The following is a 26,090-nucleotide window of genomic DNA, read 5'->3' as shown; positions in this document are numbered from 1 at the left end:
CTAAATCTGCCCGGTCTGAGTTCACTCCTGGGTTAAATCTGCCCGGTCTGAGTTCGCTCCTGGCCTAAATCTGCCCGGTCTGAGTTCGCTCCTGGGCTAAATCTGCCCGGTCTGAGTTCACTCCTGTGCTAAATCTGCCCGGTCTGAGTTCACTCCTGGCAGCCGGGATCGAAACACAGACTGCCAGGTGAATTGCCTGGGGGATTCCGGGTAAATTTGAAGTCGGGGAGAATCTCTCCAAGCAGGTCTCACCAAGAGGAAGGCGGATTTGGGTGCTGGAGGCCAGTCATCACACAGGAGTCCGTCGGGGCGGTATTCTGGGCCCAAACATCTTCAGCTTCTTCACCTTCCGACCGTCTATCAGAAGGTCAGGGTGGAGACTGTACCGCGTCCAGTTCCTCTGCCTGACGGGCAGCGCCCTGCTTGGTCCTGGAGTGGGACAGACGGCGGATTTGGGAATGGCTGTCCCAGCGGTTCGAGTAACCCGCGGTATATTTTGTAGATGTTTAAAATACTGGAGGAGCTCAGCAGGTCGAGCAGCGTGAATCAACCCGAAATCGCAAGCAGAAAAACTCGGCCATGGACAGTCCCAAAGGGCACGGGGCTAGCAACCGCATATCCCATAAAAACCCAGTCACAGAAATACTAACAGACTTCATCCCCGGACAGGAGGATCGTCGCCTGTATGGACTGGCCAGCTGTCAGTGGCCTGTGCCCTAACAGGGGTGATGGGCTTACGGAAGCAAGTTGCAGGCACAGATCAGCAGGGTCTGAACTTCGAGCGTCGACCACAGACGCTGCTTGACCTGCTGAGAACTTCCAGCTGGTCGAACATCACTAAAACGTACCGCAGGTCTTCCGAACCCACGGGACAGCAAATCCCAAACCCACCGCCTCTCCCACCCCGAGACCAGAGCCGCTGAAGCCCCGCGACCCGTAGGTAGTTCCCCGTCCCGGTGAGAAATGTCAGGATGACTTCTCCCAATAAAGGTGGCAGAGCGGACCGTGAACTACGTTAGCCGAACTGCTGAGTTTTCTCAGGGATTTTATTTCAGATTTGCAGGCGCTGGTGGGGAGGGAGTTAAACCAGTTAAGCCCACCTTCCTCAAGCGAACGGCGACGAAACGGCGGCCCAGTCAGCAGTAGGCGGAGGGTTTCCGAGCGCCGGGATCTGGAGTGCCGCTCCCGGCCGCCGTCACTGGGTGGCGGTAGGAGCCGCGAGTCTGAACCTCAGCTTGGCTCCAGACGCCGGGGCCATCAGCGAGGAACATCCGGCAGCGAGCGCGACGGACGGGGGTAGAGACTGACTGGGGGCAGCAGCGGGGATAGACGAGTGGAAGAAATGTGACCAGGAAAGGGGGAAGGGGAGTGGAAGTGGGAGAGGGTGGCGGCGAAGGGGAGAAAGGAATGGGGAAGGGAGAGGATGGGGATGGGGAAGAGGAGATGGGAAGGGAAAGGGGAGGTGCGGAGGGTTGGGGAATGGGAGGGGAGGGGAAGGTGAGGTGGAGAGGTGGGGAGAGAGGTAGGGGAGGAGGGGAGGGGAGATGGGGAGGGAGGGGAGGAGAGATGAAGGTGAGTTAGGGGAGGGGAAGGAGAGGTGGATAGAGAAGGGGAAGGAGAAAGGGAAGGGGACGAGGTATGAGAAGGGGAAGGAATGGGGAGATGAGAATATGGGAGGGGAGGGGGAGGGAGAAGAAAGGGAAGAACTGCTGGTCAAAGGAGTGAGGGAGCCACCCTGGACTCACTCATTGACGAGCTCCCAGCCACGGGCTCCACCAGGAGGCTCTCTCCTGCCCATCACTCCTCCCCATTACTCTCCTCGGCCCTCCTCATCACTCTCCACTCCCCCCTCCCCATCACTCCACTCCCCTTTCATCAATCCCCTCCATCACTCTTCCAACGCACCTCACCATTCCTCTTAACTCCACCCTCCCCTCTCCCCATCCACCTCACCATTCCTCATAACTCCACCCTCCCCTCTCCCCAGCCACCTCACCATTCATAACTCCACCCTCCCCTCTCCCCATCCACCTCACCATTCCTCTTAACTCCACCCTCCCCTCTCCCCATCCACCTCACCATTCCTCATAACTCCACCCTCCCCTCTCCCCATCCACCTCACCATTCCTCATAACTCCACCCTCCCCTCTCCCCATCCACCTCACCATTCATAACTCCAGCCTCCCCTCTCTCCATTCCTCATAACTCCACCTTCCCCAGTTCCCTCCTCAAACCCTATCCTTCCCCATCACTCCACCCTCCTCTCCCCATCCCACCCCACGCCCCCATCTCTCCCCTCCCCACTGCCCATCACTCCTCTTTGCCCTCCCCTCACCATCCCATCCCTCTTCTCTCCCAATCACACTTCCCTCCCCACTCCCCCCCCTCCCCATCCCCTCCTCATCATTCCCCTCACCCCTTCCCATCACTCACCCCTCACCTCAACAACCCACTCCTCTCCCAATCACACTTCCTTCCACATTTTCCATCATTACCCTCTCCCCCTCCTCTCCCTTCCAGTCATACTTCCCTCACCACTTTCCATCACTATCCACCCTACTCCCCATCCCCTCATCACTCCACTCTCCTCATCCTTCCCCATCACCCCCTTCTCTGCTCCTCATCACTATGTACCCTATTCCCCATCACTTCCTTCTCTCCTTACCACAACTCTCCTCTCCCCATCACTCCCCGGCCCCTCCTCATCACCTCTCCCCCTTCATCATTCTCCTCTCTCCCCTCTTCATCACTCTCATCTCCCTACCCACCTCTCCCAATTCCATCTCTCTCCCTGCGACGGGTACCTCCCCCCTCACGTACTCGATCCCTACCCCACTCTTGCAATTCACCCGTTCCCACACTTTCCGCCATTTCAACATCCCCTCCCCTCCTGCCCCACCCTCTCTTTTCTACCACGTTCCTCCCCTCCTTTCCCCTTATCCCACCTTCGTCCCTCCCCCTGCCCCTCCCAGAACCTCCTCCACACCCCTCCCTCTGCTTATTCTAATAAGCGGTAAATGTCAGTGGGGACGCGTCAGAGCTGCCGGCCGTGTTGCTGCGATGATTATTCCGCCGCTCTCGGGCCCCGGGCGGACACAGCTACAGTCTCCAGGTAAGAAAAGCCGACTCCGGCTACCCCTTACGGACGTGAACCGGACTCCCGATCCGGCACCTCTTTGTGCCGGGACCTGCGCAGCGCCCGGGGTTCAGCCTGCCTGGGACAGGGGATCGGTCGCCGTTCCGATCCGCTAGACTATCCCCGGGAAAGGTCGGTGTCGAAAACCCCCGGGTCCGGACTGGAGGAGGAGGTGTTTGGGAAAGGGATTGCGGGGGAGTCAGCCGAGCGCGGCCGCGGAAACATCCCGAGCCCGACAGCAACTCCGGCGCCGCGGCCGTGGAAGGGTTAACGCGCCTCAGGAGCAAGCGCTCATTTCCGGGGACGGGACGCACTTTATTCAAAGGATCAGGAACGGCCGTAGGAGAATGTCCGCTGGCCGGCGGAGCGCGGAGCTCGGGCACACACCAGCCCCTCTCCGGCGCTGCCACCATGTCTGGGTGCGGGGGATTCTCTGGTCTCCGGTTGGGGCGGAGGGAATGTCTCGGGGGTAAAGGGGTTTGGGCTAGAAATGGAAGATCTCAGGCCTGGTGGACGTCGGGGTTGGGTCTCAGTGTTGTGGAGGTCTCTGGTCTGGGGAGGTAGATCTTGGAGGGGGGCGAACTCTGGGGGTGGGGGGAATCCCTGTGCTGGGGATTGGAGTGTTTCTAGGCTGACTGGAGGGATGTCTGCTGGTGCGGGTTCTGTGAGTTTGTGGGGTGTAATGTGTGGGTCCGGGAAGGTGGTGTAGGACGGGACGGGATTCGGTTGGGGGTGGGGCTCCTGTCTGCCCGTACTGGGGACGGAAGGGTTAAACGCGACGGTCGAGCGGGTGCCGGTAAACAGAACTAGCCCCGTCCCATAGTGATGTAATGTGTGCAGTGCCCACAGGGGGGTTGTGATGTGACCCCCCCTCCCTCCTCACCAGCCATTCTAACATGTATAAGAGGTGGCACCGTTCAGCCTCCGGTCAATTGGGCTCCTAATCTGGATGCGGGACGGCGATCTACACTCCCGCCAGACGCTGCAAGCCCACACCCCCCGCCACAGGTAAAAGCCAGGCCCCCACCACCTCCGTCAATCACTGAACGGGATTTTCTCCTAGAACTGGCTTGCCGCTCTCCTCACGCGGTCCTGAGGCCAACTGTCCCACAGTCCCGGGCGAGGCGCGGGCCCTTTAAAAGCCATACCCGCCCCGAGTTCCAGCAGATCGGCTGTTCTTCGTACCGCAGCAGCTCGAGATGGGGGTATTATCCGCACCGGGGCGCGGCGAGCGGATAATCAGTGGGCTCGGGGTGGCGGTGAGCGGGGAGATTGCAGGGTCATCGAGGGTGAGGTTTGAGAGTTCAGGTGGGTGTAAGTGAGTACGGATTGTTTCCAAGGCTGTGTCGGGTGATATCCGAGTCAGCGGGAGGTGTTTGGGTGGCTTTAGAGGGGTGACCAGATTTTAATGCTTTTTTGGGGGGAGGGGGGTGCTGTAGCGTCGCTGACAGGCTCCCCTCTCCCCACACTGACTGTGCTCTCTGGCTGAAGGTGGCGAGATGATGCCCATGCTCGAAGCCATGGAGGTGCCGAACCACGCCAAACAGCTCCTACTGCAGCTAAACCGGCAGCGGACCAAAGGTTTCCTGTGCGATGTGATCATCGTAGTGCAGAACGCTCTGTTCCGGGCGCACAAGAACATCCTGGCGGCCAGCAGCGTCTACCTGAAGTCCCTGGTGGTACACGACAACTTGGTGAACCTGGACCCGGAGATGGTAAGCCCCGGCACCTTCCGCACCATCCTGGATTACATCTACACTGGCCGCCTCAACGACTACGAGCAGGGTAGCGAGCAGACCCTGGGCGCGATCCTGGCGGCCGCCAGCTACCTGCAACTTCCCGACTTGGTCGCCCTCTGCAAGAAGAGACTCAAACGGAACGGCAGCTACCTGCACATTCGCACCGGCTTCTCGTCATACGGTAAACTGGCCCGGGGTCTGCGCGCCGCCACCCCCGTCATCCAGTCCTGTTACTCGGTGCCTCCACGGCTCTTGGACGGCCAGCCCTTGCACACCTTGAACACGAACTCGGGCGAGCTTTACGCCCCGCCTTCTCAGGGTAACCGGCTCCAGGACCTGGCGCTCCCAGACCAGGCCACATCGCAGCTGCTCGGCCTCGACCTGTCCAAAAGGAGCCCACGGGACGACGTGCACTCCGGAGAGTCCAGGCAGACCAGCCCGCCGGCGGGCGGCCCCCTGCTCGCCAACGGGACCCCGGGCAAGGAGCAGGCGGTGGGCGTTATGCACGCGATGGAGACGGACGAGATGCTGCGGCCAGATGGCGGCATCTTCAGGGGCGATGTGAAGGGGACTGACGAGGTGTCACGCTGGTTCAAGCAGGAGCCGCTGCCACCGTACGCCGACGAGTGCGACCGGGAGAAGGTGGCGAGGGGCGAAAGGCAGGAGCGCAAGGGGGATGCGGCTGGAGGTCCCGGGCCCCCTCCCCCGCCGCCTCCCCCAACCACCCGCTATGCGGGGCTGGGCTGCGACGAAGCGGAAGACGAGAAGAGCAGCAGCGAGGAGACGAGCAGCGACGAGCCGTGTGGTTCCGGGGCCGCCGAGCGCTTCGCCGAGTGCGCACACCTGGCCTACGAGCCCGAGCACTTCGGCGACAACCTGTACGTCTGCATCCCGTGCGGGAAGGGCTTCCCAAGCTCCGAGCAGCTGAACGCCCACGTGGAGAGCCACACGGAGGACGAGCTCTTCCATAAGGAGGTGACCGAGCCCGCCGCCGCCGCCTTCGCTGACAAGCCGGGCGCCGCTCTCGGGGACCTGGTGCGGCCGTACCGTTGCTCCAGCTGCGACAAGTCCTACAAAGACCCGGCCACGCTACGCCAACATGAGAAGTCGCACTGGCTGACCCGGCCCTACCCCTGCAATATCTGCGGCAAGAAGTTCACGCAACGGGGCACCATGACCCGCCACATGCGGAGCCACTTGGGCCTGAAGCCGTTCGCCTGCGAGGCGTGTGGGATGCGCTTCACCCGCCAGTACCGGCTTACCGAGCACATGCGCATCCACTCTGGTGAGAAGCCATACGAATGTCAGATCTGCGGCGGCAAGTTCGCGCAGCAGCGCAACCTCATCAGCCATATGAAGATGCACACGGCCGAGTGCAAGACCAAGCTGGACTTCGGCGACGGTGTCTACCCGCTGGCCAAGTTCGCCGCCGCGCACCTGGGAATCCACCAGGACAAGGCGGCTGAAATGCTCGGCCAGTCGGCGCATCTGACGGCCGACTCTTACCCCCCGCCCTAAGGGGCTGAGCTTGTGCCTCCCTCCAGAGCCGGGGGCCGCTGCCCCCTCTCCCACCGTGGCCAATACAGCCAGGGCCGAGGGAGGGGGCGGCGGCACAACCCCGGGTCACCTTTGCCTTAAAGATTTGAACTGTCGAATGTGAGTGCCTACACCTGACGATGTGAGCGCACGGAGCCGTGCACCTGAGGCAAGAGGCCAGGGTCCCTCACTACTTCCTCTGGTCTGCTCCCTCTCTACACAGCACCTCATCACCTCAGCCTCCTGCCCCAAGGTCTAGGCGGGAACTTGTTTAACCGCTTTCACCAGTTATATCCTAAATGTTCTGAAAACGTCCCTGTAGTTTATCAACTTTACCCATCCACAGAACCACTAAGTCCCAACCCCTCTCCACGGCAGCCCCGTAGCCCAGAGAGCACGGACTCCAAACACACCGCACCGACAGCTTTACCAACTCAACACTGTGACAAGGCTGGTTCGGGTAACGGCCAGTGGTGCCGTGTCTCGCCCCAAAGCTGCAGCTAATCTTCTCCAGGCGAGGTCAGCAAATCTTGCGGATCATCCAAAGTATCACGGGGCGGCTGTCAAGGACTTTGGAAATGACAGCGTGGAGCTGGGAAGAAACTGGGTCCTTAAATAACCACGGGATAAAGTTGGAAATTGCAGGTCGGTTATTCAGTCACTTATTAAATGCAGTATTTTAGCATGAGATGCAATTTGCCAGTGTTTTTGCAGGGATTTGTAAAAATGTCCTATTTTGTATGTCCGATTGGATGTGGGTGGAATGTGAGCACTGCGCCTGTGTCTGACACACGCTCTGTAAATAAATGTGACCAAAGTCAGTCTGTGCTGTCACCTACCCGAATATTTTTTTTATAAACAAAATTTAAAAGCCAAAATACAATTCACAATGTTGCAATACAAGAAACAGTATTTTTATAAATGTTTTTGCATTAAGATGAATGTATTTATTGCATGTATTTGTACTGTTTACTCTGTATAAAATGCTTCGATGGGATAATGTTTCTATAATTGTATTTTTGTAAATCAGCAAACCAAAAATTTTCATCGTGAAACTGGTTTCTATAAAACACCAAATATCAATTAAAACGTTACAGACGTGGATTTTAATCTTCATTTTATTGGACTGGTAGATAAATGAATACTAATTAGCTGTTAAACTTCCTACTAGGTGACAACGTTTGTAGATCACATGGGGGAGAGGGCTGTGTGAGAGTGTGCGCTGCCTCCTCATTGGTCAGTACCTATTGAACGTGACTGACTCTGCCGAACACCCGTTACACTGCACTTTCTCACCACACAAAAGCAGACAGCACACTCAACGCTAATCCAGGCACCTAACTATGCTTTAGCCAAACCTAACCACCTATAAATTAAAACAATGGAAACAGTTCTGAAATGTCTAAAATAAATCAGCTTTTGGAATTTCTTTGCACTTTAGAAGGGTGCGAATCCCAGCGGCCAAGGTATTATTGCCTTGTGACTGAAAGGGCTGCAGGCCCTCTCTGCCTCTACACCCAAAGTTAAGCAGTCATTCTCAGCTACTTGATAGCTTGGCACAGAGCTGGGATTTAGAACCACCAGGTATCTCAGTCGTCAGGCCCGTGCTGTAACTGAACTCCTCTCCAGCCTCCTCCAACAGCCGCTGAGTGCAAGGCAAGATTCTCTAACTCTGCCAAATGCCAAAGGTCCTGGGCATGGAGCTCAAAATGAAAGGGCAGATATACAAAGTGTAACAGACCCCCTCCCAGCCCTACACCTGCCTCACCACTGCAGCAAAGACACGACTAAATCTTACTTGGATTAAACGTCCCTCCACTTCAACTCCATGGGCTCAGTTTTGTAGAGAACATTTCAAGCTGATAGGCTGATGCCACCAACACTTGTCCAGACCAATAAAAAGCTAGCTCTGGCTGTGACGCTGAGCACAACTTTTCAGGCTAATCCCCCACCGTGGGCCTTTAACAAGCCGACACAAAGTCCTCATTGCAAACTTTTGTGTGTGAAATTCCTGGTGCAGTAGCGATGTAAGCCATCAAAGCCAGCACCCATGTGCTCTGCCACTCTGACAGGACAGAGTCAGGGATAAGCTTTCAGACACACTCGGCAGAGCAGAGTGAATTCCTTCCATCTCTGCATAAAACCTACCCAGGCTCCAATGAAATAACCCACCAGGGAATGCCACTCCTTCTCACTAACCTGCATCTGGCTGCACACTTGTCAGTTGTGACTATCAACCCACTAGGACCAGTGCTCCTACAGAACCATCAACACGTTTCATCGGGACTTGCCTCTTCAGCTTCGTATCACAATCTTCTACCATGTATTCACTCTCATCTTCTCTTAATGCTTTTTTAATGGAGGGGTGGTTTGCCGTGGCCTCTCGACAACGCTCACTGGAACCCACAGGATAGATCTGTCATCTCAGCCCACCTTGGCCCACTTCAGGAAGACCGGGATGGGTCGGACAGGAACATTGCGAGTTAAGGCTTTCACCCTCATGTTGCGGTCGTCAGTCAGCAGCACCACGTCACGTCGCAGGCGGATAGGCTCATCTGGGGAGGGGGTGAAGAGAGGAAAACCACAGAATTAGAATCAGGTTTATCACTGACACGTCCTGAAATAAGTAGCAGTACATTGTAATACATAAAAACTATAAATTACTATATATCTTATCACAGGTCACCAATGACACTGGCTCCACAGTGCCAAGGAAAGGCTGTGAGAGGGGGTTTAAGTAGGGTAGATGATAGTTGCCTGACTGCACAATGGGGTATGTAGCAGCAATGGAAACCACCATTGTGGGCCACTACAATCAGTTTGGATATCCCTGAAAGCTGCCGCACAGTCGATAGGGTTGTTACGAAGGCATATACTGTCATGGTATCCATCATTAGCTGAGGAATTGAGTTCAACAACTGTGAGGTAAGGTTACAGCTCTATATAACCCTGGTTACACCACATCTGGAGTACTGTGTTCAGTCCTGGTCCCCTCATTATAAGAAGGTTCTGGAAGGATTAGACAGGATGCATAAGAGATTTACCAGGATGCTGCCTGGATTAGAGAGGGTGTCTTATGAGGATATTTTGAGTGGGCTGGGGCTTTTCTCTTTGGAGTGAAGGAGGATGAGAGATGACTTGATTGAGGTGTACAAGATGATAAGAGGCATAGACTGAGTGGACAGAGACTTTTTTCCCACTGAGGAAATGCAATGGGGCATAATTTTAGAGTGATCGGAGGAAAGTATAGGGAGGATGTCAGAGATAGGTTTTTTACATGGAGGGTAGTACGTGTGTGGAATGCACTGCTGTTAGGAAGAGGTGGTAGAGGCAAGTACAATAGGGGCATTTAAGAAACTCTTAGGTGGACACATGGATGACAGAAAAAATGGAGGCCTATGTAGGAGGGAAGGAGATTGATTGTGGAGTAGGTTAAAAGTTGGCATAACGTTGTGGGATGAAGGCTCTGTGTTGACCCATATTGTGGAACAGCTTAGATCCTTTACAAGCAGTCCTTGCAAAGATACACTGTCAGCTGGAAACAAAGAAAACCAACTGGAAGGGTCAATTCAAAACCGAATAAACAAACTGGAATGATTTGTTTTGATGACTGAATATCCCTTGTGTAGTGAACGGGGCACAGAATTGAGAAGGTTCAGCAGCCTCATGCTTATATACAGCTTGATGGGGACGGGCCTGTGTACTTGTACACAATTACACATCATACAGTAACCTACCAGTATACCAGTGGACTGGAATACAGTTATAGGAAAGATGTCATGAGTGCAGAAAAGATTTTCAAGCGTAACCCACACAAAATCTGGAGGAACTCAGCAGGTCAGTCAGGCAGCATCTATGGACAGGAATAAATAATTTCAGCTTGAAACGTCGACTCTTTATTCCTCTCCATAGATGCTGCCTGACTGACCTGCTGAATTCCTCCAGCATTTTGTATATGTAACTCTCAATTTCTAGCATCAGCTGAATCTCTTGTGTTTAAGATTTACAAGAATGTTACCAGGACATGAAGGATTTAGTTATGGGGGAGGTTGGGGATTCCTTGGAGTGAAGGAGACTAAGAGGCTGATAAAATTCTGAGGAGCAGATATAGGGTGAATGCTCACAGTCTTATTTCCCAGGGAAGGAGAATGAAAAAATAATAGTACAGGTTTAAGTGGGAGAGGAAAGATTGTATGGGAACCTGAGGGACAGGTTCTTCACTCAGACAGTGGTCTGTACATAGAATGAGCCGCCAGGGAAAGTGGTTAAGGTAGGTAGAATAACACCATTTAAAAGACACTTGGACAGGTACGAGGATAGGCAATGTCCCAAAGGACCAACGTGAACAAATGGGACTGGCTTCGATGAGCATCTGGGTCAGCATAGATGAGTTGGCAGAAGCTGTGACAACCACATCAGAGTTGCAGATGACCTGGGGAGGGAGGACAATGAGTGTTGTGATATTCCATCAGTCACCAAGCATCTGCGTACTCCTAGGGAATTCTAACACACTGTACTGTGATTTTCCCAATGTGTACCCAATATTAAGTGATTTAATCTCACTGACAAGATATTGCAAAGCCCACTCTATTCACATTATTCAACTTTGCAAATCCAGTGAAGACAAGTTGAGCAAGCTAGGGTTTTTCACTTTGGAGCAAAGGAGGATGAGGTGTACAAGATGATAAAAGGCATAGATCGAATGGACAGTCAGTGATTTTTTCCCAGGGCGAAAATGGCTAATATGAGGGGCATAATTTTAAGGTAATTGATGGAAGTACAGGGGGGATGTCAGAGGTAGGTTTTTTACACAGAGACTGGTGAGTGTAGAGAATGTATTGCCTGGGGTGGTGGTAGAAGCAGATACATCAGGGGCATTTAAGAGACTCTCAGATAGGCACATGAATGGTAGAAAAATGGAGGGCTATGTAGAAGGGAAAAGTTAGATTTCTGTTAGAGTAGGTTAAAAGGTCGGCACAACATTGTGGGCCAAAGGGCTTGTACTGTTCTATGTTCAATGCAATACAACCACCAATCTATTACAGCTGAGCCTACAAACGAGCCAGTTGGCACATGTACTTATAGTTTCTTTTCAATGTTCATCACCTGAGTGAAATTAGAAGGAAGGACATGGAAGGACACTGAGGCTGAAACGTTAAGTCCTGTGTGCTGGGACACGCCTAAAACCTCTGTGCTCCCTATTTCTCTTTGCACCCCTCCCACAACCACATCCAGACACATTCACTGTTCCCAGCCAATACACTTTAGGAAAACGATAGAAAGTGCTGGGACACTGAGGTCGGGAGCACCTATGGAGACAGAAACAGAGTTAATGATATAGGGCAGGGACTTTCCACCAGGGGAGAATGGTCGACAATCTTCTGATGAGGGATCTTGGAGCAGAAACATTAACTGCCTCTTTCCAATAACACTGTCTGATTTGCTAATTGTGTCTAGCATTTTCAGATTTCCTGCATCTGCCATTTTTCACTTTTCAAGCATTATTCAAGAACAGTCACTGGAGTAAGGAAGGAAGTACGGTGGCCAATTGATGAACAGCCAGATCCCACAAACAGTTCAATAATGATCAGGTAATCTGATTTACTGTAGGATAAACATTGGTCTCAGGAGGCTAACAAGAGCTCCCAATCCTGATTTTTACTTACGGGCTGAGAGTTTAACATTTGTCTAAAACATGGTCACTGCTCCTTCAGTGTGGCTTCTCTCAGCAAGCACCTTTTTAACAAAACTGTAATAGTTTATTTACACAACAGACATTATTTACAAGACAGTGAACAAATTCAAATTAAAATATGATTTCTACTGTCCATAAAAAAGTTAATTCCCTGGAAGTCCACCACTCCTGGAAAACCCCCACTGTACCCATTGTGACCACGTTCCCTATCCAAGGAAGTATCGTTGGAAGAGGGACAGGCAGTTGGCCCCGGCAGAGCCCTCAACTTGGCCAGGCCCAGAAGCAAGTCCACCAGTAGATCCTACTTGCAACCCACCCCTTCCATACTTGCTCCCATACATGGGGAGCACGGGGCAGTAGTGCAATCGGAACCTGAGGAGCAGCATCTTCAAATACTCAAGACCATAAGACATAGGAGCAGAATTAGGCCATTCAGCCCATCGAGTTTACTCCGCCATTTCATCATGGCTGATCCTGGATTCCACTCAATCCCATACACTTACTTTCTCGCTGTATCCTTTGATGCCCTGACCAATCAGGAGACGATCAACTTCCGCTTTAACTATATGCACGGACTTGGCCTCCACCGCAGTCTGTGGCAGAACATTCTGCAGAGTTGCTACTCTCTAGTTAAAAATCCTCCTTTCTTCTGTTCTAAAAGGTTGCCCCTCAATTTGGAGGCTGTGTCCTCAAGTTCTCGATACACCACCACAGGAAACATCCTCTCCACATCTACCCTATCTAGTCCTTTCAACATTCAGTAGGTTTCAATAAGATACTCCTGCATTCTTCTAAATTCCAGTGAGTACAGGTACATAAGGTTCCTCCAGAGAAAGCAGGATCTCCCAGTGGCCACACATTTTAATTCCACGTCCCATTCCCATTCTGATATGTCTATCCATGGCCTCCTCTACTGTCAAAATGAATCCAGACTCAGGTTGGAGGAACAAAACCTTATGTACCGGCTGGGTAGCCTCCAACCTGATGGCATGAACATTGACTTCTCTAACTTCCGTTAATGCCCCTCCTCCCCTTCTTACCCCATCCCTGACATATTTAGTTGTTTGCCTGTTCTCCATCTCCCTCTGGTGCTCCCCCACCCTCCTTTCTTTCTCCCGAGGCCTCCCGTCCCATGATCCTTTCCCTTCTCCAGCTCTGTATCACTTTCGCCAATCACCTTTCCAGCTCTAAGCTTCATCCCTCCCCCTCCGGTCTTCTCCTATCATTTCGCATTTCACCCTCCCCCCACTACTTTCAAATCTCTTACTATCTTTCCTTTCAGTTAGTCCTGACGAAGGGTCTCGGCCCGAAATGTCGACAGCGCTTCTCCTTATAGATGCTGCCTGGCCTGCTGCATTCCACCAGCATTTTGTGTGTGTTGTTGTTTGAATTTCCAGCATCTGCAGATTTCCTTGTGTTTGCACTTTCCCAACCACTGAGGTTAGGTTACCTAGCCTATAATTTCCTTTTTCTCGCCTTCCTCCCTTCTAAAGAGTGGAGTGTCATTTGCAATCTTCCACTCTTCTGGGACCATGCCAGAATTAAGTGATTCTTAAAAGATCATGACCAATGCATCCGTTATCTTTTTAGCAACCTCTCTCAGGCCTCTGGGTTATAGTCCATCTGGCCCAGGTGACTTATCCACCTAAAGACCTCTGAGTTTGCCTGGCACTTTTTCCTTTGTAATAGCAAAGGCACTCACTCCTGCTCCCTGACACACACAGACCTCTGGCACACTGCTCGTGTCTTCCACAGTGAAAACAGATGCAAAGTTCCAATTAAGTTAATCTGCCATTTCTTTGTCCCCCATCACTACCTCAACAGCATCATTTTCCAGTGGTCCAGTATCATCTCTCACCTACCTTTTACTCTTTATATAACTGAAAAAACTTATAGTATCCTGCTTTATATTATTGGCTAGTCTCCCCTCACATTTAATCTTTTCCCTTGTAGCTTTTTCAGTCGCCTTTTGTTGTATTTTAAAAGCTTCCCAATCATCCAACTCCCCACTCACTTTTGCTGCCCTATGTGCCCTTTCCTTGGCTATTATACAGTCCTTAACTTCCCTTGTCGGCCATGGTTGCCTTCCCTGCCATTTGAGAACTTCTTACTCAGTGGGACATATCTTTCCTATGCCTTGTGAACTGGAAACTTCAGCCATCGCTGCTCTGCAATCATTCCTGACAGCATCCTCCTCCAATCCACCTGGGCAAACTCCTGTCTCATGCCTCTGTAATTCCCTTTATTCCACTGCGACACTGATACATGTGAGTTATGCTTCTCTCTCAAACTGGAGTATGAACTCAATCATATTATGATCACTTTCTTCCTAAGAGTTCCTTAACCTTAATGAGGCACTCTGCAGCAGTGTACATCTGGATGCTTGCAGAGTCCCAAAAATGTACTCGTGCTCCACCCTTTCTAATGCCTTCTCCTGGTCAAGGGAGAAAATGCGATGAACAGACCAGCTTCCCGGCATAGGTAAATCATTTCCTGGACAAACAACCCTGGGACTGATCAGGGTGGACCACATGAGCCAGCATGGAGCCCAGACGATTAGTCACTGCCCAGGCAAAGAGCCACTATTCCAAACAGACGAGAGATATTGGACACCAATTCCTTAGGGAATGGAGATCCTTCTTCTTTGACAGCAGGGCTACAACTGCTCTGCACCAAGAGAGGGGCATCTCACTGTCCCCCAATACCCTCACATAATCAGCAGCTAGGGATGTCCTAGAAGGTCTGGAGAAATTCAAGTCAATCCATTCAGTTCTGGGGACTAGTATCCTGTAGCTGGTTGAGGGCACTGGTTACCTCTTCAAATACAGTGGGGCACCTAGTCATTTAGCACCCCCAAGACTAACCGTTGACAAGCCCTCCCACAAGGTCCTGCGTGCATCTTCACTGTATGGGTCAGTGAGAAGAAAGCTTCATAAAAGGAATGGACTTCCACAACAATTCTCATCAAATCCGTGACGGAGAAGCCATCCTCTTTCAGTAACTCCATGAGCTGCCTGTGGACACCACTCGAGAGAGCAGAAGAAGGGCGAGATGTGGTCCAGATCCTGCAGCATCTGTATCCGCGACCTCACGTAAGCACCTCGGGACCTCTCAAGCTGCAGGTGCCTCAGTGCCTCCTTCTTCCTCTGGCACTCATCCCAGAGGGGCTGTTCTCTATTGGTCAGCCCCAGCCGGGACTCCAAGTCAATCAGTTCCTTCTTATGCCAATCGATCCCAGTCAACTGCTGCTTGGTCGACCCTGAACTCCCCTGTTCTCCCTGCCAGATCCTCCGAAACTGATGGGAATGGCCATCCTCCAGTAGCCAGTCGTTGAAATGCCAGTACACGGACCCCACCCGTGCAGGCAGCACATTCATCTCCACCCACACCAGGTGGTGGGACCAGCACGCAACCTGGCGAATGGAGGCAGCCGGGAGATGTGCCCCCTGGAGTTGTACAGTTGATCGATCTGCAAGCCTCCACTCAACTCCTCGAAAAGCACAGAGGTCAGGGTGAAGGCTCCACCACACATTGACTAAGTCAGAGGGTACAACCAACTCCCTTAACTTCCTTACCGATGCATGATGACACTGAAACCAGCATGACCCTTCACCTCAAGGGTGCAATTGAAGTCACCGTCGAGGATGATGTTCTATGATCTATGGACCCCAGCAACGTGGACATCTCTTGGAACAGGCGTGCCTGCATCAGGCCAGGTTCAGGGGCGTTCACGCTTACAAAATGCATCAGCACACCATCCTGGGACATGGCGAGGAGAAGCAGGTGGCCCAGCATAAACTCCTGAACCTGAAACATCTCAGGCTGGGAACAAGATGGCCACCCCACTGGAAGAGGAGTGATGTGGCTCATGTGGACCCCCCTCACGATTCAGGAGCCGGGTGGATTTGTCACCTGGAACGGCGCGGGTTTCCTGCAAGAAGCTTACCGCATATCTCCCATCCTGGAGGACAGAGAGATGATGGAATCTGCGAAATGTCCCCCTACCACCATTGGCATGAAAGGTTGCAACACTTCATGATGCATCTTACTGAGATGCCTCAATGGAGTCCTAAGAAAAAGGAGCAGAGCTCTCCTTCGAGGCTTCTCCCGGCTTCGCCTTACAACCCTTCTCCAAACTGGCACCTCTCCTTATGGGTCACTTCAGCTCTCATCCCCTTCTTTTGGAGAATAATGCAGACAGACTGAATGGCTCTTTGCAGACCCGGCCATTGATCAGTGGCCAGCTGGGCCTTGAATGGTTTCCTGTAGTAGTCCTTCACAAACCACCAGATCTCCACAGAGGCAGGTTGTAACTCAGTGCTGGGGTCAAAGAAGTCTACCACCTCAGTTTCAAAAGACTCTCCTGTTTCCTCTCACCATGTCCCATGCTCTCGTCACCCTCCAAGCAGTCACCATCTGCACTCAAATTGACCACCTCACTCTGCACCAGGCCCTAATTGGACACCCCACCGTGTGCACCACCCCATCCCCAGGACCAGTGACAGGAGGCCCTGCCACCTCTGGATCCAGGATCCAACTTCATCAGGCTCTTGCTGGATTTCAGGAGCCACGGGACTCTCCGGGCTTAGTTCAACAGTAACACCCTGCTCCTTCTCTAGGGGAGAAGCCTTCAGATGCTTTTTCTTCTTTTTTGCCTTCTGAATCCCCCCATACTATCATTTCATCATTCGCACCGTGACCAACCATGACTTCCGCAGCCAATTGCACGGGGGGTGGGGGGGGGGGGGGTCAGCGGGGGAAGGCCCAGCAGTATTACTCTGTACCTCCAAGGCAGAGTTGGCAGACTGATGGTCTGAGCAATTCTTCCGAATGTGCCCAAACTCCTTCCAGGCATGGCACATCGGGCAGCCCTAGTCCACAGGACGGTATAATAATGCCCCTCAAAATAAACCCAAAGCCACCCTTGCCATCCCCACCCTCTCCAGCTGCATAAGCAGTCGGCACTGGAATGAGAATAGATTTTCATATGCCCGCTGAGGTGCCCTGTACCGTATTGGGGTTATTTTCGAACGCACCTTGCTGATGGAACCCAGGTAGGGAAAGAGGGTCTTGTCACGGGGGCCAACACCGGCTCCACCTGCATAAAAACCCTCCTCACCCTTAACCCCAGACTGAAAATAGTCTTCCCATTCAAAACTGATGATGCAACAAATGCCCTCAAAGCCCCCAACATTCTCCACCATGGGTCTTATGGTGGCATTCCTACCAACTGAAGTAGGCACAGTACACTGTAAAGTCAGTCATTTGAATGTGTGGTCCTCTTCGTGGGCTGCAACTCCCAAAGCCTGCAGCCTCTGCATGTGACTTCAGCGCAGACACCCCTCCACGACGGTCACAATGCAGTCCGAAATTCAAAAGATCAACCCACTGCTGGGATACTGCCCAGCCTAGATCCAGTGGAAAACCAGCAAGCAGTCAAGAAGGAACAGTTCAGAGACAAGACGGGATGAGAAGGGAAAAAGAAGTGGATAGGCATGAAATTCCGTGCGGTGTTAAAAACCTCAGTGCCCTTTATTCACCCGCGAACAATGAAAATTCTACTGGGCTGGTCTGCTGTTCCTCTAGCCGCTCCAAAGTCCTCTTCACCCAGTTGCCCTGAGCTAGGCACCCTGAACAAGAGGGGTTTTCCACTGTTACAAACAGAACAAATCCATCCCTGCTCCTGGCAAAGTCAAACTCAAAACTTTGGCAAACCACCTGCCGCACCCACTGCTCAGCGCCAAGAAACACGGACCAAACAAATACTTCCAGGCAAGGACACTGTTTCAGTCCGCTGCCAAGGTGATAGTCCACACTCCTAAGGTATTTTGGCGGTCTCCAAAACACTTTAGACATTTTGTAGCCTATTTTCAACTTTAGGAGGGAGAGCTCCGACTGTGTGACCCTCCCTCGGTACCGCCCCTCCCACAGTGTGACCCTCCCTCGGTACCACCCCTCCCACAGTGTGACCCTCCCTCAGTACCACCCCTCTCACAGTGTGACTCTCCCTCAGTACCATCCCCCCAGTGTGACCCCCCTCAGTACCATCCCCTCCCACAATGTGACCATCCCTCAGTACCACCCCTCCCACAGTGTGACCCTCCCTCAGTACCACCCCTCCCACAGTGTGACCCCCCTCAGTACTACCCCTCCCACAGTGTGACCCTCCCTCAGTACCACCCCTCCCACTGTGTGACCCTCCCTCAGTACCACCCCTCCCACAGTGTGACCCCCCTCGGTACCACCCCTCCCACAGTGTGACCCTCCCTCGGTACTACTCCCTCCCACAATGTGACCCTCCCTCAGTACCACCCCTCCCACAATGTGACCCTCCCACAGTCACTCTCCCTCAGTACCACCCCTCCCACAATGTGACCCTCCCACAGTACCACCCCTCCCACAGTCACTCTCCCTCAGTAGCACCCCTCCCACAGTGTGACCCTTCCTCAGTACCACCCCTCCCACAATGTGACCCTCCCTCAGTACCACCCCTCTCACAGTGTGACCCTCCCTCAGTACCACCCTCCCACAGTGTGACCCTCCCTCAGTACCACCCCTCTCACAGTGTGACCCCCCCTCAGTACCGCCCCTCCCAGTGTGACCCTCCTTCAGTACCGCCCCTCCCACAGTGTGACCCTCCCTCAGTACCGCCCCTCACTGTGTGACCCTCCCTCAGTACCACCCCTCCCACAATGTGACCCTCCCACAGTACCACCCCTCCCACAGTGTGACCCTTCCTCAGTACCACCCCTCCCACAATGTGACCCTCCCTCAGTACCACCCCTCCCAGTGTGACTCTCCCTCAGTACCGCCCCTCCCACAATGTGACCCTCCCTCAGTACCACCCCTCCCACAGTGCCACCCCTCCCACAATGTGACCCTCCCACAGTGTGACCCTCCCTCAGTACCACCCCTCTCACAGTGTGACCCTCCCTCAGTACCGCCCCTCACAGTGTGACCCTCCCTCAGTACCACACCTCCCACAATGTGACCCTTCCTCAGTACCACCCCTCCCACAGTCACTCTCCCTCAGTACCACCCCTCCCACAGTGTGACCCTTCCTCAGTACCACCCCTCCCTCAGTACCCGCCCCCTCCCACAGTGTGACCCTCCTTCAGTACCGCCCCTCCCAGTGTGACCCACCCTCAGTACCGCCCCTCCCACAGTAACCCTCCCTTAGTACCACCCCTCCCAGTGTGACCCTCCCTCAGTACCCGCCCCTCCCTCAGTGTGACTCTCCCTCAGTACCGCCCATCCCAGTGTGACCCTCCCTCAGTACCGCCCCTCCCACAGTGACCCTCCCTCAGTACCGCCCTTCCCACAATGTGACCCTCCCTCAGTACTGCCCCTCCCACAGAGTCACCCTTCCTCAGTACCGCCCTTCCCACAGTGTGACCCTCCCTCAGTACCGCCCATCCCAGTGTGACCCTCCCTCAGTGACCCTCCCTCAGTACCACCCCTCCCACAGAGTCACCCTCCCTCAGTACCCGCCCATCCCAGTGTGACCCTCCCTCAGTGACCCTCCCTCAGTACCACCCCTCCCACAGAGTCACCCTCTCTCAGTACCACCCCTCCCACAGAGTCACCCTCTCTCAGTACCCGCCCTTCCCACAGTGTGACCCTCCCTCAGTACCACCCCTCTCACAGCGTGACCCTCCCTCAGTACCACCCCTCCCACAGAGTCACCCTCTCTCAGTACTACCTCTCTCCAAAGCCTGAAGTATATGAAGACTGGATTTGGTTGACAGCATGGAGGAAACCACCAGCTGGTTCAACGGGCAGGAAGGCGTTTCCCAGCACGTTGTGCAGCGAGAAGAGCACAGTGAAACACGTAGATCACCCTGGTCATCTACTGCATCCTGACCTATCTCCAGCCACCTGGACTCTCGTCTTGCCACTGGATCCAGATAGACTAGGACGAGAGAGTGAGGTTGACCACCTGCACAACTCCCCCTTATTTTAATCAAACTGACGCGCAAGTCAGGACATTCAAGTCCAAGTCCTGTGGCGATGGGCGAGCGATGAAGCAGCGTGTGAGGATACATTGGATACCGAAGCCACAGACCTGCACACAGGCAGCTCAGGCCAACGGTCATTTGTCACTGACCAAATTAGCAGCAGACGTCAGCAGCCACCTGAGTGATTGAGCAGCCCTTTTCAGGACCATGTTGCTCACTGCCACAGTAAGAGGAAGGGGCTAGAAAAGTTGTCCTAAACACTGTCCATTTCACCCAACTCTGGTCGGCAAATCACGGCTGGTGGGGATCCCACTTCAGCGGCTGAAATCAAAGAAATCGAACAGAAGTAACTGCTCAGAATCGGCATGTGGAACATGCGAACCTTAATGGCCAATGCCAAGTCTGACACACCAGACAGAAGAACTGCTTAGGTGACAAGAAAACTGGAGAGGGACAAGATTGACATTGCAGCTCTCTCTGAGACTCGCCGCGCTGACAAACATGGAAGTGCTGTCTGCAGCAGACATGCCCATCATCCACACATTGCTAACAAAACATCAAGTCAGATGGGCAGGGTGTGTCGTCAGGATGTCAGACAATCGCATCCCCAAGCAGTTGTCCTACAGGGAACTGTCCACAGGGAAGCACTCTCATGGTGGTCAGAGAAAACAATTCAAAGACACACTCAAGACTTTGCTCAAGGCCCTTGAGATCGATCAAACCTCTTGGGAACATGTAGCCTTGAATAACTCATCCTGGCGCAGCCTTTTCAATAAAGGTGCCACCAAAGCTGAAAGGAACTGCAACACTGAAGCAAAAAGGAAACAACAACAGTGGAAAGGATGAGCAGCAAGCTCCTTAACTACAGAACCCTCACATGCTTGCCCTATGTGTGGGAGGTACTTCCTAGCTTGATTGGACTCATCAGTCACCTCCAGACACACAAAAACGGACACATCCACCCAAGGATGTCAGTGGCCCTCATCATTAGTGATGGATGTGCAGACACCACCACTCCTACAGTGTGAATCTCCCTCAGAACCACCCTTCCCACAGAACTGTAGTGGATGCTGACCTGGATAAATGGTACAGCCTGACCGTGGGTGAGGGAATGATGTTACCCCCCGCGGTAGGCTCCAGACCTTGCAAAGGGCAGACTGGTAAAGGGCCTGCTGCTGGAGTCACCACATCAAGGTCTTATTCAAAATAGCCCCCAACAACACACAGATGCTGTCCGTACCTTTGTGTACTGGCATGTAGTCCTTGGCCTTGTCCTTGCAGTAATGGAGACAGCATGAAAGGATCAAGTCATCATTGTTTCCCTGTGGAGACAAAAGCAGCAAAACTTGTCAGTTTCAGACAGAGAGAGAGGGAGAGAGGGGGAGGGAGAGGGGGGGAGAGAGAGGGAGAGAGAGGAGGAGAGAGAGAGGGAGGGAGAGAGAGAAGAGGAGGGGGAGAGGGACAGGGAAAAGCAGGTAGAACTGGTGAAACGCTGTACACAACAATCAGTTTTTACAGGACGCTTCAATATCAAGGTCGAGCAACCTAGGACCTCTCTTTGGAGTGAAGGTTGAGAGGTGACTTGAAAGAGATGTACAAGATGATAATAGGCATAAGACATAGAAGCAGAATTAGGCCATTTAGCCTATTGATTCTGCTACCCCATTCAATCATGGCTGATCCTTTTCAACCCTTCTCACCCCACTCCCTGACATTCTCCCAGTAACCTTTGATAACGAGGCCAGTCAAGAACCTATCAATTTCCACTTTAAATACACCCAACAACATGGCCCCACAGCTGCCAATGGTAACAAATTCCACATATTCACTACCCACTGGCTAAAGAAATTTCTCTGCATCTCTGTATCTCGGTTTTAAATGGATGCTGTTTTAACCTGAGGCTGTGCCCTCTTTTCCTAGACTCCCCTACCATGGGAAACATCCTTTCTACATCTACTCTGTCTGGGCCTTTCAACATTCAAAAGGTTTCAATGAGATCCCTCCTCATCCTTCTAAATTCCAATGAGTTCAGACCCACAGTCATCAAACATTCCTCATATGATAACCTTTTCATTCCTGGAATCATCCTTGTGAACCTCCTCTGGACCGTCTCCAATGCCATCACATCCTGTCTTAGATGAGGACACATGGATGCTGTCTGTACCTTCACAATACGCAAGGTGAGGCTTCACCAGTGCCTTATAAAGCCTCAGCATCACATCCCTGCTCTTGTATTCTAGACCTCTTGAAATGAATGCTACCACTGTATCTGCCTTCCTCATCACCAACTCAACCTGCAAGTTAACCTTCAGGGTGTTCTGCACAAGGACTCCCAAGTTCCTTTACATCTCAGATTTTTGGATTTTCTCCCCATTTAGAAAATAGTCTGCACATTTATTTCTTTTACTAAAGTGCATAACCAAGCATTTTCCAACACTGTATTTCATTTGCCACTTTCCCATTCTCCTAATCTGTCTAAGTCCTTCTGCACACCTCCTGTTTCCTCATCACTATCTCCCCCTCCACCAAACTTTGTATCATCTGCAAACTTGGCAACAAAGCCATCTATTCTATCATCTAAATCATTCATATACAGCATAAAAGGAAGCAGTTCCAATACTGACTCCCCTCCCCGAGGAACACCACTAGTCATTGGCAGCCAACCAGAAAACCATCCTTTTATTCCCACTCGCTGCCTCCTATCAATCAGCCAATGCTCTAACTATGCCAGTAACTTTCCTGTAATAACATGGGCTCTTAACTTAGTAAACAGATTCATGTGTGGCACCTTCTGAAAGTCCAAAGTCAATATACAACATCCACTGCATCTCTTTCATCTATCCAACTTGTAATCTCCTCAAAGAATTCCAACAGGTTCGTCATACAAGATGTTTCCTTAAGGAAACTTTATTGACTTTGTCCTATCTTGTCCGGTGTCACCAAGTACTCCATAATTTCATCCTTAACAACGAACTCCAATGTCTTCCCAACCACTGAAGTCTGGCTAACTGGTCTATAATTTCCTTTCTGTTGCCTCTCTCCTTTCTTAAAGAGTGGAGTGACATTTGCAGTTTTTCAGTCATCTGGCACCAGGCCAGAGACCAATGATTCTTGAACGATCATTATTAATGCCTCCACAATCTCTAACGCTACCTCTTTCAGAACCCTAGGATGCAGTTCATCTGGTCCGGGTGTGTTATAGAAAAAACACAGTAATCTACAGCACATTACAGGCCCTTTGGTCCACAATGTTCTGTTGACCATGTAACCTGCTCTAGAAACTGCCGACAATTTCCCGACCACATAGCCCTCTATTTTTCTAAGCTCCATGTACCTATCTAAGAGTCTCTTAAAAGACCCTATTGTATCCACCTCTACCACCATCGCTGGCAGTGCATTCCATGCACCCACCACTCTCTGTGTGAAAAACTATCTTTGACATGCCCCTTGTACCTATTTCCAAGCACCTTAAAACTGTGCCCCCTCATGTTATCCATTTCAGCCCTGGGAAAAAGCCTCTGGCTGTCCACATGATCTTATGTACCCTCAGGTCTTCCAGCTTTTTGAACGCCTTCTCCATTGTGATAGTAACTGCACTCACTCCTCTTTCCTCACACCCTTCAACACCTAGCCAGTGTCTTCAAGAGAAGATCAATGCAAAATACTCATTTAGTTCATCTGCCATCTCCTTGTCCCTGTTATTATTTCTCTGGTTTCATTTTCTAGTGGTCCTTTATCCACTCTCACCAACCTTCTACTTTTTATAAACAGTGCCTAAAAAAAGTATTCACTCTCCTTGGAAATTTTCATATTTTATTGTTTTACAACATTGAATCACAGTGGATTTAATTTGGCTTTTTTTGATACTGATCAACAGAAAAAGTCTCTTTTGTGTCAAAGTGAAAACAGATCTCTACAAAGTGATCTAAATTAATAAATATAAAACACAAAATAATTGATTGCATAAGTATTCACTCCCTTTAATATGACACAACAAATCATCACTAGTATACACAATTGGTTTTAGAAGTAACATAATTAGTTAAGGTGTCCTAGCTGTATATAAACCTACATGCAGTCAAGATGTTTCAATCGATTGTAGTAAAAATACACCTGTATCTGGAAGTTCAAACTGCTGGAGAGTCAGTATACTGGCAAACACAACACCATGAAGACAAAAGAACACTCCAAGCAACTCCACTAAAAGGTTATCGAAAAGCACAAGTCAGGAGATATATACAAGAAGATTTCTAAGTCACTGAATAGCCCATGGAGTGCAGTTAAATCAACCATCAAGAAATGGAAAGAATATGGCACAGCTGTAAATCTGCCTAGAGCAGACCATGCTCAAAGCTTAGTGACCGTGCAAGAAGAGGTCTAGTGAGAGAGGCCACCAAGACACCTATGACAACTCAGGAGGACTTACAAGCTTCAGTGGCTGAGATGGGAGAGACTGCATATACAACAACTGTTGCCCGGGTGCTTCACCAGTCACAGCTTTATGGGAGAGTGGCAAAGAGAAAGCCACTATTGAAAAAAACTCACATGAAATCTTGGTTAGAGTTTGCCAGAGGCATGTGGGAGACTCTGAAGTCAGCTAGAAGAAGGTTCTTTGGTCTGATGAAACCAAAATTGAACTTCTCGGCCATCAGCCTAAACTCTATGTTTGGTGTAAGCCAAACTCCACACATCATCAAAAACACACCATCCCTACCGTGAAGCACGGTGGTGGCTGCATCATGCTGTGGGGATGCTTCACTGCAGCAGGTCCTGGAAGGCTTGGGAAGGTAGAGGGTAAAATGAATGCAGCAAAATACAGGAAAATCCTGGAAGAAAACCTGATGCTGTCTGCAAGAGAACTGCGACTTGGGAGAAGATTTGTTTTCCAGCAAGACAATAACTCCAAGCATAAAGCCAAAGCTACACAGGAATGGCTTTAAAACAATAAAGTTAATGTCTTGGAGTGGTCAAGTCAGAGTCTAGACCTCAATCCAATTGAGAATTTGTGGTTGGACTTGAAAAGGGCTGTTGTCTCACGATCCCCTTGCAACCTGACAGAGTTTGAGCAGCTTTGTAAAGAGGAATGGGGGAAAATTGCAGTTTCCAGATGTGCAAATGTGATAAAGACCTTTCCACACAAACACAAGGCTTCCTTTAGGAGCCCTGCCTCTTCCCTTTACCCTTGGGATTTGTTGTGCCGACCATATAATTCTAGAAACTGCCTAGAATTTCCCTACCGCATAGCCCTCTATTTTTCTAAGAAAAACAGGGATATAATACTAAAGCTTTATAAGTCACTGGAGAGGCCTCAATTGGAGTAGTATGAGCAGTTTTCGATGCCCTATCTAAGAAAGAACGTGTTGACATTGGAGAGGGTTCAAAGGAGGTTCACAGGAATGAAGGGGTTAATGTTTGAGGAGCTCTGGGCCTATACTCACTGGAGTTTAGAAGAATGAGGGAAGATCTCATTGAAACCTATTGAATGTTGAAAGGCCTTGATAGAGGAAAGGATTATTTCCTATAATATGTGTCTGGGACCAGAGGGCACAGCCTAAGAATAGAGGGACATCCATTTAGAACAGAGATGAGGAGGATTTTTTTAAACCAGCAGCTGGAGTTCAAGGACTCTACAACTCTTGTTCTCAATATTATTTATTACTAATTTGTTATTATTATTATTTGGCTTTTTAGTGCTGGCACCATTTATCTTCTTTTGCAGATTGGTTGTTTGTCTTTGTCTCTGTCATGGTGGAGAACATGGAAACTCCTTAGAGACAGTGGGGGAACTGAACCCCAATTGCTGGAGCTGTAACGTGTTATGCTGACCACTGTGCTGCCCTCAGGAAGGGTGTGATAGAGCAGATTCACTAGGATGATGTCTGGGTTAGAGTGTTTCAGATAGGCTGGGTTTGTTCTCCCTGGAGCAGGGGAGGTTAAGAGAGGCCATGATTGAGTATATAGCATTATGATGAGGGATATAGTTAGGTAGGCTGCAGGAAACTTTTCCCCATATCAGAAGTAAATAA

At 51.2% G+C, this 26,090-nt stretch overlaps 2 protein-coding genes across 6 annotated transcripts in view; one reads left to right on the top strand and one right to left on the bottom strand.

Annotated features, from left to right (window-relative positions):
- The first annotated feature begins 2,991 nt into the window (after positions 1-2,991).
- hic1 (hypermethylated in cancer 1) lies at positions 2,992-7,515 on the top strand. 3 transcript variants are annotated; one of them, XM_073053024.1, is made up of 2 exons: positions 2,992-3,112; positions 4,628-7,515. In XM_073053024.1, the coding sequence occupies exons 1-2, from the start codon at positions 3,061-3,063 to the stop codon at positions 6,391-6,393; spliced, it is 1,818 nt and encodes a 605-aa protein (XP_072909125.1). In that variant the 5' UTR covers positions 2,992-3,060; the 3' UTR covers positions 6,394-7,515. The 3 variants fall into 3 exon arrangements, with proteins under 3 accessions (XP_072909125.1, XP_072909126.1, XP_072909127.1); XM_073053025.1 differs by lacking the exon at positions 2,992-3,112 and adding an exon at positions 3,160-3,555; XM_073053026.1 differs by lacking the exon at positions 2,992-3,112 and adding an exon at positions 3,757-4,144.
- The window catches only part of smg6 (SMG6 nonsense mediated mRNA decay factor), a 520,319-nt gene continuing 501,740 nt past the window's right edge, over positions 7,512-26,090 (bottom strand). For all 3 annotated transcript variants that reach the window (XM_073053020.1, XM_073053021.1, XM_073053022.1), the window contains 2 exons: positions 21,305-21,386; positions 7,512-8,966 (listed from right to left, as the gene is read on the bottom strand). In XM_073053020.1, coding sequence (XP_072909121.1) covers positions 8,836-8,966; positions 21,305-21,386 — 213 coding nt within the window. In that variant the 3' untranslated portion in view covers positions 7,512-8,835. The remainder of the gene's footprint in view (positions 8,967-21,304; positions 21,387-26,090) is intronic.

Source organism: Hemitrygon akajei, chromosome 8 (assembly GCF_048418815.1).
Source record: "Hemitrygon akajei chromosome 8, sHemAka1.3, whole genome shotgun sequence".
Classification (NCBI taxonomy): Eukaryota; Metazoa; Chordata; class Chondrichthyes; order Myliobatiformes; family Dasyatidae; genus Hemitrygon; species Hemitrygon akajei.
Note: the sequence above shows the minus strand (reverse complement) of the source record. Positions and strands in the feature narration are given on the sequence as shown.